Genomic DNA, 15,356 nt, shown 5'->3' with positions numbered 1-15,356 from the left:
CATTTTTTTAAGTTTTCTGGGATTTTTGGAGCTTGTTGAAGATTTCTGAACCACTGTAAAGACAAAATTGCAGAATTTTGGAGCTTGCTGAAGTTTCCTCTCCTTCTAGACCGATTTTTTGTCAAGTTTTTCTGACAAAATCGATATTGGTCAGTATTTATTGGGAATCGATTTTTCTAGATTTTATTTGCATCTTTACTCCATCTATTGGATATAAATAATGTTTGATCAATCAAAGAGTATGGTGACTGAAGTTTTATCTTCATCATCAAATCGTATTACTGAAAAGAAATTGGAGGTGATTCACCAACTTTCAACAATGGAGAAAAATTGTTAAGTTGGTTCTGACCGAATGTGATCAGCAGGATCATTTGTTCAAAACTAAACTTGAGGATGACCCATTATGGGATACTATTGATGCAAGGATCTTGGGACAGATATTGAATTCTATGGAGAACCAAATTGTTAATCTGGTGACTCACATTGACACTGTCAAGGAGTTGTGGAAGTACCTTGATGTTTTATATTTTGGACAGAATCATCTTTTTTGCATCTATGATCTGTCCCAAGAATTCTATAGATCGATCTGATCGAAAGGCCGGGTCACCCATTGACCCAATATTTTGTTGATTTCAAGAGGATGTGTATGAGGAGCAGAATTCTCTACTTCCTATCACTTCTAATGTGGAACAAATGCTAAGTCAACGGGAGTTGCCCACTGTTATGGGATTTTTGGGAGGACTTGGGAATGATATCTGGAAAACTAAATGGCCTAAGCTCTACATTAGATCTCCAATCCAATCCCTCATAACCTTTTCAACTGTGTCAGAGCTATTGATTAATCGATTTGGGAACATACCCCTCATTGCTACCATCTTCCCTCCTCCTATTGTCCCACTCATCATCCAGATCCCCCTAGCAATTAACCGTCTATCTGATTTTATTTTCTGCCCCTATGCAAATAATGGATCCTTACCACAATAGCAGCTAAACTTCTATGTAATGGCAGGTTTCTCCAATCTTGGTGGTAGATCTCTAAATAATGTAAACCATACTTCTCTTTGAAAATTGCCATGGAATTTACCTATTCACCCAAAGTTCAAGATGTTTTTGTGGAAATCATTAAATAGAGGGCTACCAACAAAGGATCATCTCAGTCATTTTCTAAATATTGAAAATTTTTGTGTTCTTTGTAATTCTGAACAGGAATCGGTATGGCATATTTTTCTCTCGTGCCCTTTCTCTACGCACATTTGATCAGCAGGACCACTGGGATTAAGAATAGAATACGTCCAAGATTCTTCTGTAATAAACCTCTTAATCAACCTTTTTTTGTCAAATGAAAATCCTTCCTTAGATGAAAAGTTCACTCTCTGTTTTCTCCATTACATGCTATTTTATTTGGATAACTAGAAACTAATGCCAATTCCTACACTCCCTACCCAACCTCTATAATCTCATGAACAACATTAAACGTTGGATAGTAGATCTCAACCCCAAACCCCACCCCTAAAACTATACGTGAAGGACTACTTGGAAGCCACGCGATCCTAAGTCCTGACTTTAGTCTTTGATGGAAGCTTCTTAGCCAAATCTGGTAAAGCAAGATGGGCTTGCATTGAAATTTTAAATCAATCCTTTATTTTTGCTTAAATGGATTTTGGTTTCACAGGAATAACTCAGGAGGCAGAAATAAAAGGTCTTCTATCAGGTTTAAGATTCATCAAAGGCTGACTAATAAGAGCTTGGAGATTTGGACGAAGTGTGAGGACGTGGTCTGATGGCTTACAAAGGACATTTTCAAATTGCCATGGGAGATCTTTTTTTTTTTTTTTTTTTTTCGGGTGGGACATTCACTCTTCTCTTAACCATTTCTCTAATGTAAATATTATTAAGAGAAAAGGGACTTTTATTTCAGTGGCAAATGATCTTGCTACCTCTGCCTGCTGCAAGCGGCAGAGTATGGTTATAAAAACAATGTAACTTCCTTTTTGTTTAATTAAGTTTTGTTTTGATTTTTCTATAAAAAAAAAAAAAAGATAGATATGCACACAAAATTAGACTATATATTTATTGTAGGTTTTTGCATGTATCTTTAATCATTTATTGATATTTACCAAAAAAAAAATTCATAATTAAGTGTCCTTTCAAGATTTTCCCAAAATATTTATTAGTTCTCCAAAATCTATATAAAAGGCAATCAATCAAGCTGTCAATTCTTAAAATATCTAAGATAGATATGCACACAAAATTAGACTATATTTATTGTAGGTGCATGAATCATATATTTAGTCATTTATTGATATTTACCACCAAAAAAAAAAAACAGTTCATAATTAGGTTTCCTCTCAAGATTTCTCCCAAATCTATATTAGTTCCTCAAAATCATTTTAAAAAGGCAATCAATCTTGAACTCATTCTTCAACTTAGAGTCCCAAAGTACAATAGTTTTCCATCTCCTTTCCCTGTTAAGTGCTACAATGGCTCCCCAAGGACGAGACAATGCAAAGCAAGTTACAGTAACAACAATCGCTCTTCTGCTTTGCATCTTCATCCCATTCAAGATCGCATATGCTGCTACCTACATCGTTGGTGATAGTTTGGGCTGGAATTTCAATGTTAGGGACTGGCCTAGTGAGAAGACATTCACTGTAGGTGACACACTTGGTAGGATAACTTAACCATTACCACATTGACTCTTTCTGCATAAATTTTGATTTTGATTTTGATTGCATAGCTAACTTTATATGTACTTGTGATTTAGTTTTCAACTACGATACGTCATTACATAATGTGGTGGAGGTAGACATCCATGGATACAATAATTGTCAAGTTTCCTCAAGGTTTAAGACCTTCACTAGCGGTAATGATTCGATTAAATTGTTAGCTGCAGGACATAACTATTTCATTTGTGGTTTCTCGGGGCACTGTAATAAGGGAATGAAGATTGACATCAATGTGATTTGAAGGAATTCAAGAAAATATTTTTCATGTTTATATGGTTGATTACCATATTCAACTTGTATTTTGATGATCAAATTGGCTTTTCTATGATCTAGACCATTTTAGAATTGAATAAAGGAAATGTCCAATGTTATGTGAACAACATTGTTTTTGGTAAATTACACGTCACCCCCTGGTTTTTAAACGAAACTTAGATCACCCTCGGGTTTTTGAAAAAACTCAAATCACCCCTGGTTTAGACCCCAATATGACAAATTAGTCCCTACTGTTAGTTTTATGTTGATAAGTGATGATGTCAACCAGTTAAATAAATTTAAATCCATAAACTACCATTGACCAATGTTGAAGATGAAGGAAGGGTAGTATTATAAATTTAATTCTAATGTTTTAGTACAAGGGTAAAATAGTCCTTTCACACCAATAACTAATAGCAGACTAACATCGTTACTGTAGAGGGGGTGATTTGAGTTTTTTTCAAAAATCAGAGGGTGATCTGAGTTTCGTTTGAAAACCAAGGGGTGATGTGTAATTTATCCAATTATTATACTTAACGAATTAGCGATGGAGGTATATAATTATAGGGAAGCAGTTTTCTGTACAGGAGTGTGGCCTACACCAGCACTCCCATGTGTCTATCTCTCTCCTCTTTAAAACAAGGGGACAAAGGTGTCTTTTCACATGGGGAGGAGAGCGATAGACTCATAGGAGTGCTGGCTTAGGCCACACTCCTAGACAGAGGTCTTTTTCCTATAATTATATATGTACAAATTATGGGGGACGAAATTTTTTATAAGGGGGAGGATGTAATTCCCCATTTCTTACTACATATTATAATATTTATTTTGATGTCGTTAGATTTGTCAAAAATCATAAAAACTGTATTATTTAATCATTTGATTTTTTGAAATAATTCTTATATTAAAATCATGGGTTTAATATGAATTAATGGGGTTTGGCATGGGCCAGCCCAAAAGAGGAACAATGACTTGTAGTGGGCCTAAATTAGTTGGGTTGATTAAAGCATATGGGTTCAATTTAAGTGAAATTGGGTTTACTATGATTCACTTGGAATAATGGGTTCAAGGGGTATAATAATTGATTGCATGTGGGTTTATTCGGTTAAATAAGGGCCTAATACCTGTGGCATAAAGCAATATATGAATAAAATGGGAATGTCTAATGAATATGGAACTATATATAGTGCTTACATTACTCTCAATGTTGATTGGGGAATTTTATCAAACAAATGGTGACATTTCAATGTGAGTGCTTTATGATTAATATGTAAATTAGGCATTGTTATGACAAACTATGAACATATGGACTATGACATGTCAAGAACACTGATTAAACTTAATTTATATAATTTGGGTGAATTGAGGGCTGAAATCTTGGAGGCAAGGAGTAAGAAGCAAGGATTTGAAGTGTCCAAGCTGAAAGAGGGATCTGATTTCTCCAAGAGGTAGGTCTTCTCTCTCCATTTCTGATTTTGGGTTTATTTGAAAAAAAAATATTTAGAGGAAGAGAAGAGATGGGGTTTTAGCAGAAATACAAGAGAAGAAATAGGAGAAGTAGAAGCAAGAAGAAGAGGAAAGAGGGGAGGCTGCCAGTACTAGCAGGCGCAGGCTGGCCGCACGCCTCTGGGCATGGTGAACCCCCCCTTTCTTGGTGTCTGTGTGTCTTATGTCGCTGCCCAGTGGCTAATTAGCCATTATTTCTACAAAAAAGGGGAGGGGAGGGGGGGGGGGGGGGAGAGAGAGAGAAAGAAGAGAGGTTGATGATGATAGAACCTAGTTTTGGTCTGTCAAAACCATATGGGAATGGGTTTTTAGTTAAGGGCTTTCTATATGGGCTTTAATTAAATTCATAGTTAGAAACACTGTTTTGAGCCCATGTATGTATAACACTATACTAATATGTGATAGGTATCATTGAAAACAAGGTACTGTTATGATGAATCCTATAGTTGGATTTTACCAAAAGTAGGTCTGTAAAGGAATGATCCTACCGTTGGATTTTACCAATTGAAGGTCTACAAAGGGCAGAATATGTTTCGATGGTTGATATTGCTAGAAAAATATCAGGGGAAATTGACTAAGAGGTTGAAGATCCTTAGCTATAGATTGATTATGATTGAGAATGGGGAGAGGAAACTGAAAATTTGTTGAGCTGACATTTCAATGGGTTAAATATACAAGGTTAATACTATATTAGGTCACATTTATAAGACTGACACTAGGCATGTAAACGGATTGGATGTGAGCGAATCCGGATATTCCCTAGCCAAATAGGGATACCTCTAAATGGATTCGGATGGATTTGGATGCGGATCAAATTCAGATTTTCGACCATCCGTACATCTATGTCTTGCGTTACTCGGACCTTCCTCCCCCTAGTGGATACAATTCACTCTCAATCCATATCTCTTAGATCATGATTCTCTTTTCCTCATATTCTAGAACCCGTTGAATCTTCAAAAACCCTTAAGATCATTATTTACTTAATTTTTTATTATTAAGTATTCGGATTTTTTTTTCAGACGGATTTTTATCGGAGTATTCAGATTTTTTTTTTCCGGATACCCTAAACAAATACAGATGTCCCTAAACGGATATGAATGCCGAGGATTTTCGGTTATCCATTTACATCCCTAACTGACATTCTAACGGGTTAGGTTTTGAAGGTAACATTCTATTGGGACATCTATCGGATCAAATTTTAAAGGAGAGAAATCTAATACTCTCTACCTGGTAAAATCTAAGGGAGAGAAATGTGACGCTCTATCGGGTCAGGATTTTAAGGGTGACACTCAACCGTGACAAATTTTAAACAACCTAAAATTGCTTTTTTAATTGCAGATGCAAAATTGTTAGCATACGATGAGGCTGCTCTCATGTGTTTTGGTTAAGATCTTGAGGTGATACCCTCTATTGAAAGACCTATTCAGGTATTCTGTGACAATGTTGCGGCAATTAAGGTTTGGGATCGTTGAGTAGCGATTGATCATATTTAAACTGTTGCAATATGTAGTTTATGATACTTAAGGTTACATTTTAGATAGTGCTTACAAAAAAAAATTTTAAGACATTGTTCAATCTACAATTTGTGATCTTTGAGATCATACTTAAGACATTGCAAAATACAGTTTATGATTTCAAAAGAAGCCTTTTGACATTTTATTTTTATTATCGATTGCGAATGTATTTGGTGTACACATTAAGTTATGTAAAAACAGTTGCCCATAAGGTTGTAAGGAAATTTTGTTGAAACTTGAAATCACCATTGGGTTGATTCAATAAGGTCTCGTTTACCATATGAAGATTCGTTTTGAGAAAGAGACTCTATCGTGATACATGGAAGGAAGTGTTATTTATATGGATATGCACTATCATGATTCGAAGGTTGAAGTTTTTATCGCAAACATTTCGATACTCCCTTTTGAAATAAGTTTTGTGTGGCCACACATTTAGTTTGAACTTAAATCATTTACTTGGCATGTGACAATAAAGGCCAAGTGGGAGAGAGTAAGTTGATGTGGCCTATGAGCCACACCAGCATAAATTGTGGCACGATGAGAATGTCTAACTGATACCCACCTTGATGAGAGGGAAATCTTAAACGGTCTTGTTAGAGGTAAGTCCGATACCTCCCTTCAGCTTAATGATTGTGTATATCTCTTGGTTTCTTATTTAGGTTTTGTTTCCTATTTGGTTTCTAATTGTATTTCCTCTACCCTATACTTTCCTTCTTTATCTTGGACTCTTTTGCTTGTTGCTCAAGCATCTCATGTAATATAAAACTCTCTCTATTCTTGATGAAAGAGATAAATAAAGGGTTCAAAATTTCTTCTAAGCAAGTCTTTAGAGACCATCCATTTTATGCCATCACATAGAGATTGTCCTGTTTGACAACTCTCACTTTTTAAGAAGAGATCCCTTCATTAACTAATGGTTATTCTCCAATGGATTAATGCATCAACTTTATCCCTCTTTTACTCTTTTATGCATTAAACATTCTAAAGGTAGTATAGGGAACTAAGAGAATTCTAAAGCATATAATGTTGTAATAGATAATCAAATTGGGATATAGAAAATCTACAAAACAAGCAGTCTTTATGGGATGGAAGGAATATACACTATATTTCCCTAAGGCTCCGTTTGTTTCGGCGTAAAATTTTCCCTGAAAAATTTTTCGCGGCAAATTTTACTTCAAATTGAAAAATTTTACATGTTAAAAAGTTTTCTAATGTTTGTTCTCATCAAAAGACAAACATTGCAACACTTTCCAACATTTAAATTTTACATCTAATTTTTTTTAAGTGAAAATTTTGAAGTAAAATTTTACGCCGGAACAAGTGGAGCCTAATTAACATGATATTTTTTGTTTTTCTTGGCAAATCAGTTGTGTCGTTTCCCAGAGGTAGCTTCAAGTAACTTAAAGGACCCAGTTTCTCTTCATCCACAGGATCTGACCCTCTGAATGGACTAGAGAAGGGTATTTCGGATCTTCAACTATTAGGGACGGGAGTTAGTGATGATGACATTCAATCTTCCCACAATCCAATCATAGAATCAAATCACCATGTGCGAAGAGATACCAACTGTTGCAGCTCACTTCTTATTGCCACATACTTATAATGAAGGGCCTCTTATTACCAACTGGTGTAAGAGGAGATTCATGCCATCTGGTTGGGGTAGGATATTAACCAGATTCAAATCCATTTTTTTGGTAAACTATAATTGACTCCATTTATCTAAGGTTAAAACCACTGAAGAGAAAAATTATTAACATCATATGATTGTACTTATCATGATTGTAAAAAAAAAAAACCATATAACTGCACCCATTAATGAGAAATAAGAAACCCTTTCATGAGCTTTTGTTGATCTTGCACAAATATATTAACTTTAGTATTTTGAACTTCCATATCTAGGCTGTGTTCGGTATACATTTTTGGAATGCATTCTAAGTTGATTTCGCATTCTCAGACAATAAAAACAACTAATTTTACCATCCGAGAATCCAAAACCAACCTAGAATGCATACCAAACACAGCCCTAGTTTATTTCTCCCTAAAAATTTCAAGGGAATATTAGAAGAAGAAAAAAATGGATCTTGCAACTAGACATGGAAGTTAAGTCCTCTTTGATTATAATATTGAGAATACTCATTAAAGGAGCAATTCCAAAAGAAATTTTTGATCAAATCAACATAGAAATATTAATTCAGCAAGAGATTTCATAATCATCAGCTCATGATCATAAGATAATGTAAGTCAAAGACAATATCATTTCTCTCATGAGCAGCTAATTTATGGTTTGACTCAATAGAGAGAACAACATCACCAACCGTCCATTGTATGACCCCAAAAGGTAAAGATTTATAAATTACAGTCAAAGTAGATTTTTCAATTTTGTTTTCCCTGTGACCATCAAGAGCACATGATGATTAGTTACAGGTGGTTCAATAATAGGGATTGGTACTATTATTACCAAATCATGAGTCATAATTCATGACTTTTGGGTCTTAGAAGACAAAAGCAAAAGGTGGTGATTTTGCAGCAGATCTGACACCACTACTGCCTCTGGTTCATATTCTTATCTTATCTCCCTCTCCTCCCCTGATCTGATCCACTCCTCATGAACTTTGAAGCAAATTGGAAGAGAAAGAGAGAGAGAACCTCCCTGATATCTCATAAGAACACTAATCTTAACTAAGAAATTAATATCTGGTTTGACTAAATAGAAAAAAAAAATTTGAATAAGGTTGTTTTAATGATTTTGAGAGATGGGTTTTGTTCTCCAAACAAAAAAAAAAAAACTAAGAAATTAATATATGAACCAAACCAATCCCATATAAATATATTGTGAAATTTTACATTAATTCATGTTCTATTCCTCTCTCTCTCTCTCAAAGATCTCTAGAGTAACAACAATACCAATATATCACCCTCATATGCTATATAAGACAAGTACATACAAATACTGCAAAAAAGAAAGAAAGAAAGAAAAAGTATAACTTGGTATACATTTCCAGAAGAAGTGAAGGAGCTGATGATCAGATGAAAGATAACAGCGCGCGCGCCGCGGCGGTGTATGATGCTGATGATGATGAAGCTTTACTAACCTACTTGTTGGAGATGGGATTTGGACCACTTGGAACTTCATGTTCACCTGCTTCAAACTGTTTACTAGTAGAATTTGATGAAGAAGATGAAGTATGAGTACCCTTATTGGTATGTTTTGGATGCAAATTCATGGTGGTTTGAGATGTAGTAGTGTTTGTGGTGGATGAATTTGAGAGAAGCCTTTCTGTTGGTAAAGAAGAAGAAGAAGAAGAAGCTGACATAGACATCATCAATATCCTGGACTGGTCTGAAGGATGAGCTAAGAGAAGAATGATGAAGAGAAGCCCAAGAAAAAGCATGAGCAAAGGTTGTGATCTGTGAGAGTTTCCTTCGATTGATGTTGTAATTGCTGCCATGCAATCAGGATTACCTAGAAACCACCCCCCAAGAGACCACAAGAGATCAATATCCATTAACTAGTTAGAATACCAAGGCTATGAAGGAAAGGAGAGAAGCTTCAACTAAAGTAGATGGAAAGGAAGTTTTGAAATTCGAACCGCATTTGTTGATGATAGGAACCAAGCACCAACTTAACAACATGGCCGGATATATGTATATACAAAAATGTTTTCAAGAGATATTACAAATCCCTAGATTACCCTTATTCGTATCTTTAAACTACAAGAGTATCCCTTTCTTAGTATAATCCAAGGTTCAAAAAAATTTTGATTGTGATGACTAATTTTTGCCTGCCTTAATATTTACTTGGTAAAAACTTTTTTATAGGACAGTTGTACCACCATGGGGCGGAATGTTGGGCAATTACGAAGCATCATATAAATAAATAAATTGTAACGAAGATAAAGGTGTTAAGATGGATGTGTGAAAAAACTAGGAAAGAAAAAGTAAAGAATGGTCATATTAGAGCTAATTTGGGAGTAGCTCTGATACATGATAAGCTACGAGAAAGTCGTTTGAGGTGACATTGTCATGTTCAACGAGGCCTTGGGATACTTCAATACAAAGAACCAAAGACAGGCCTAAAATAACCCTAGAAGAAGTGAGGAAAGACATGCATAGCATAAGACTTTTATCAAGTATGACTTTGAATAGAACTGATTAATGAAGGGCAATATCATGGGATAAGGCTGAGTTGTTGTTGTTGTTGTTGTTGTAATGTGAGGATTCAATCCATATTATTATTACCTAATACCAAAGCTAGCTAGCGCTCAACTTCACGATGTTGTACAAGTACTTAATCCATATTATAACAAGAACTTAAACTTTTCATGCATGATTATTATGAAAATTCGATTGAGCTTCAAGAGTTTATCCCATGATCATAGTATTTCATCCATCCCGAGAAATGGATCAACATTGAGAAAACAATTTTAATTGAACTATGTAGTCATCACTTTAACCTCTTAAAGCACCCAAGGGGGGGGGGATCAAAGGAGGCTCTTACTCTAAATCTAGGTTCAAAATCTATGATCATATACTGATGAGCTATTGACACCAACTTCACAATCAAAAGAAGAGGAACTACAAGGGAGAGAATGAAGAAAAGAGGTAAGGAAATAAAATGGTAGGGGTACATTGGTCAAACAACAAGAACATGTTCTAGACCTCTTGGGTAATCCTGTAATATAGGTAGGCAATAAATTAAGAATCTTGAAAGACAAAGCCAAGTGTATCTTTGTATAAGAAAGAGAGAAGGAAGAGATGGTGTGGTGTGGTGGCTTTTTCTTGTTTGGTTGGTTGCTCAAGAAATCTCCCTTCTTTGACTTTAGAAAACCCTAAGTAGGAAAAACACATTCATGATTCCTTGCAGGGTATTGTTTTTTTTTTTTTTTTTTTTTGCTTTGCTTTTTTGAGGAGAAAATGAAAAATTAAAACTCAGAAAGCAAAGCATCGTATTCTCTTTCAGGCTATCACTGCTATTCTCTTTTTTTGTGAGAAGGAGTAGGATATGTCTCCATTACGGGTTGCATGTGCCCCCACCACCTTCGGTAGACAAAGGCTGTATGTTAAAGGTGTTTTCGTCATTTCACATTAATGGTTCTTTTTCCCTTTTTAGGACTCATGATGCTTTATCCACATTATTAACCTGTCCACTGGAGAATTCCTACAGTACAGCAGGTTCTTTTATTTCCCTTTTATTTATTGTATGGGAGAAAGAGCGCTCGTGCAGTGTGCTACCCTGGTTTGGACGTAGGGACGGGCGACATGACCGCCGCGCTTCCATGGAAAGGAGGAATTTTCCTGGGGCGTGGCGATCATTTTATCCGCCCTTGTGTCTGGGCCCAGACATAGGGGCAGTGTACCACACTCACCCAGGTAGCACTCTCTTTCTCTTATTATATTTATGGGGGAGAGTTCTCTGCGTGGGATGTAGGGGTCATGCCACACGTGACAAGCAATGAGAGCCCGCATGCTGGCACATTGGGGGACGTAATTTCAGCCATTCAAGGGGGCGCACCGGTCATTTCTGCCCCCATGTGTCTGGGCGTGGCCCCTACATCCCACGCAAAGAATTTCTCCTATATTTATATAGGCAAGAGATTGTTGTCTGGTTGTATAGCCACTGCACCAGTGTGGGGGCCAATGAGAATGCGTAAAGGCATCACATAGATGGAATTTTTTATTTCATAGGGTGCGATAATTTCAAGCATTTTTGTGTCGGAATATAGGATCTACACGACCAGGCAGCATTCTTTTCCTTATATTTTAATTGTCCATGCATGGGGCAGTGGATTGTGATACAAATTGTGTAGGATGGAGCTCCTCTGTGGCGTAGCAGGGCGTCCAGCGCACATCCGACAGTTGGGAGCACCTTATAGAGTTTTATTCAGACCATCCAATCTACCACATGATAGGTATAGGTGTACAAATCAAGAATCAATATTTCTAAACCAACAGTCCAAGAACCCCATGCCCATAAAAGAACCATGAAAGTTAAGACGGTTCCATAAGATGATAAAAGGGTAATCTTACACCAATCTACCAAACCTTCCAGTCCATATGGGTTTGGTTTGGCTAATCACAATCAACTTAAATTTGGATTACGCTTCAAGTTGTGGATTTCTCAACATGACCTTGAAAATTTTCCAACTATCCTGTCTCCCAGTCCTCCACTTTCTAAAAGTCAGGAGACTGACCCACCCATATATTGATTTCTTTCCACTTTAGGGTCAATTGACCTTAACCCGTTTCACAACCGGGTCAGTGTCCAAATGCACATTTCTAAATATTACATTACTAGATGAGGTGACCTTAAAAAGTCATTAAAAACATGGGGTAGAGTTTTCTGTCCAGGAGTGTGGCCTTGCACAGTGTAAGGGCCAATGGGAGCACACGCAGAAGTATAAATAGAGGTGAGATTTTTGCCTTTCATGGGGATGGGATGGTCATTTTGCACCATCATGTGTCTGAACGCAGGCACCACACTCTTGGACAGAGTCCTTTTTCCCAAAAAGAAAATATAAGTGGAAGAGTTTTCTGTCTGGAAGAATGGCCCTACGCCAACGTGGGGGCCAATGGGAGCGCACGAGGAAGCATAAACAGGGACGGAATTTTTGCCTTTCATGGGGGGCGAGGCAACCATTTTGCCACATCTGGTGTCTGGGCGCAGGATCCGCACTCCCGGATAGAGTCTTTTTTTCCAAAACATACTGTTTTTAAAAATTCAATGGCCAAGAGATCAATGTCTAGTCACATGGCTCCTGCACCAGTGCATGGGCCAATGAGAACACACATAGGAGGGGCATCAACATGGATGAGATTTTTGTAATTCATAGGGGGCGAACGATAATTTTGTGTGTCTAGTATCTAGCATAGGATCTACACGATCTGGCAGGTTTCTTTTTCCCAAATAGAATTTTCAAACTAGGGTTTTCAGCTTGCATGCAAATATTTTTGGTTTGAAATAGGAAAGCTGGTGAGGGGTTAGTTGCTAGGGTGGAAAAGATTTTTGTATTTTGTCATTTGATTTTGTGGGAGGGGATCTATTCTTCTCATCAAAACTCAAGGAATCAAGAGTGATGTCAGCTAGATATTGTTTTTTCCCGTAGTTAAGCCACCATCAGAACCACCCCGCATCTCCCCAAATCCTACTGTTTTGGTGCACATTGTCAACCTATTGATCTAAGCATTTAAGCAGGAAATTAACCTTTAAACCAAAATCGCATATGGGATATTTGAGGCCTTTCAAAATATGGGTATTTTAATCATCAAATGAATATATAATTTAGGGTTTCTCATAGGCAAGTCTTTGGGGGCTGATATACCTATAAACCCATGATGCGCATGACGCATTAGGTGCAGGGTAGAGAAACCTTTCTCAATCAAACCAAGAAAGAAGAAAATAGAACATAATACATGGGAAGCTGTTTTGTTTAACCTATGGTGAAAGACTTGTTCTTTCAAGTCACCAATACCCATATTTTTTGCATGGAGAGAGAGATTGTTGGGGTTCCATGCGAAATATGTGAATAGTTCAATGTGAGTCCTTATAGAACTTAAGCACACTCTCTTTAATGGCTAGCTCTTAAGGATGAATTACACCCGAATCCCAACAATGATGATCCTATGATTTTTAGTGACCCGGGTGTAGGAAAACTTCTTAAATCAAGAATAATGCATTTATGGCCAAGTCCAACTTTCCATTTATGTGATGTAACAATACAGTGCATCTTTTTCCTCCTTTCCTTTTCTTCTTTTGGGGCATTGAAACCCAATTCTCACTTTAATATGACTAAGGAATTGCAAATCGGAAGGTTTTAAGTCTAAGGAATCACTTGTGGAGGTGGATTTGGAAAAACGTTATAGGGAATTTTTTTTTTTAGACTCAATTGGTAAGATTGTGTTTGGGACGACCATCTATCATAATTGGATGGACTGGAACCTTAGGATCTGAGCTAAGCGTTCTAGAACTTACCACCAAATCTAGGAATCAATCTCATCTGAGGTTACAGGTAGGGTGAAACCCTTCCAAGACTCCTATATTGACACTCCCCGCAATAGGTTCATGGTTTATTCTTGGGATTTACCGACTCGACTTGTGGCTCCCGTTGCTTCCACCTTTTAAGGGTGGTTTTGTCTATGGATGTATGTTTTTTCCTTTGTGACTTTCCTTGGTTTTTCTTGTAAGAGTCCCTTTATTTCCTACGCTTTGTTGAATATATTGATTATTCACCCAAAAAAATGTCTAAGGAATGGCTTCGAAAAGCATAAAATGCTAACAAAATATCTTTTAATCACTTTTTTTTTTTCTTTATTCTGTTCCACTCTCTCATAGCCATGAGAACTATGTAAAGTTGAAAAACTGATCTTCTATCTCTCTAGCTGTGAGAATGAGATCCTTATTTTGTTTTGAAAAATAATGGTTGTTCGGATAAGAAAATGCTGTGGATTCACCTAATTTAGGTATGAATTCCAGCCATGGCCATGGCACAAAATCTTTTGAATAGACCACACTATAAAGTGTCAATCAATCAAGTTCAGAAACCAACCCTGTTCAAAACCATCAAAACTGGTTCAAAATCTGATATTTTCTGATTCTGGCCTTTATTAATTATTAGTACTAATTTAATTTGGGTTAATGTTGAGTTAAGCCTATAATTTATTTGGTGACAGGTCATTTTCAATAAAACTATATATAATCACGCGTATAACCCCAACATAGGCCAAACCCTGTCCCTATGAATGTTAGGGTGATGTCATTCTCAGTAGCTTAAGCTGAAAACTGAAGCAGCACTTACCAAAATGTTGGGGGTTGTCCTTGGAAGGATTATAGGGTGTTACTGTAGTTAGTCATCACAAAGAATATATATAGATAGTAGAAGGCAAATAAAGTAGGCACTAATTCTACTTTCCTTGTCAAGTGTATCTTAATAATGCTTTCAAACTTTGGTTAATAGTCAAACAATTATAATCTACTCTCTAAAACCGAAATTTATGATTAGTCAAATGTGTAACAACAAAGCTGTCTGGAGGCCTAAAGGTGAAAAGTTAGTCTCTATTGCTGTGGAATTGAGATAGGTCACATGTTATGGCATTGGATGATTGGAAGCCCATTGCAGAAAGAGGCCTAGTTAATTATCTATCAATGCCCAAAAAAAAATAAAGTCCTTTTTTCTTGCAGCTTAATCTCTTCTTAATTCTAAAGATCAGACAAAAGAGAAAAAGGATCATGGATCTTTTAGAAGGTGCCATCTTCAATTGACCATCACAGGCTTTACTCTGAAATCATCGTCATTATCGTGCAAGGGTTGGGATCGAGGATCAGCTCCTCTGATACCATTGATATAAATCTTGAGAGAATTTA

At 36.6% G+C, this 15,356-nt stretch overlaps 1 protein-coding gene across 1 annotated transcript; it reads left to right on the top strand.

Moving 5' to 3' along the window:
• Positions 1-2,423: 2,423 nt before the first annotated feature.
• On the top strand, positions 2,424-3,102 carry LOC122653899 (basic blue protein-like). Its single transcript, XM_043847854.1, has 2 exons — positions 2,424-2,667; positions 2,765-3,102. Exons 1-2 carry the CDS (start codon positions 2,481-2,483, stop codon positions 2,965-2,967), a joined length of 390 nt encoding a protein of 129 aa, XP_043703789.1. The 5' UTR covers positions 2,424-2,480; the 3' UTR covers positions 2,968-3,102.
• Positions 3,103-15,356: the final 12,254 nt, after the last annotated feature.

The sequence above is a fragment of the Telopea speciosissima genome, chromosome 3 (genome assembly GCF_018873765.1).
Source record: "Telopea speciosissima isolate NSW1024214 ecotype Mountain lineage chromosome 3, Tspe_v1, whole genome shotgun sequence".
Lineage (NCBI taxonomy): Eukaryota > Viridiplantae > Streptophyta > Magnoliopsida > Proteales > Proteaceae > Telopea > Telopea speciosissima.
Note: the sequence above shows the minus strand (reverse complement) of the source record. Positions and strands in the feature narration are given on the sequence as shown.

Bases quoted from the DNA above. Each gene is read 5' to 3' on its own strand.
- LOC122653899 (XM_043847854.1), top strand. From the start codon at position 2,481: ATGGCTCCCCAAGGACGAGACAATGCAAAGCAAGTTACAGTAACAACA. The intron at 2,668-2,764 runs GTAGGATAACTT...CTTGTGATTTAG, and splicing joins CACTGTAGGTGACACACTTG to TTTTCAACTACGATACGTCA.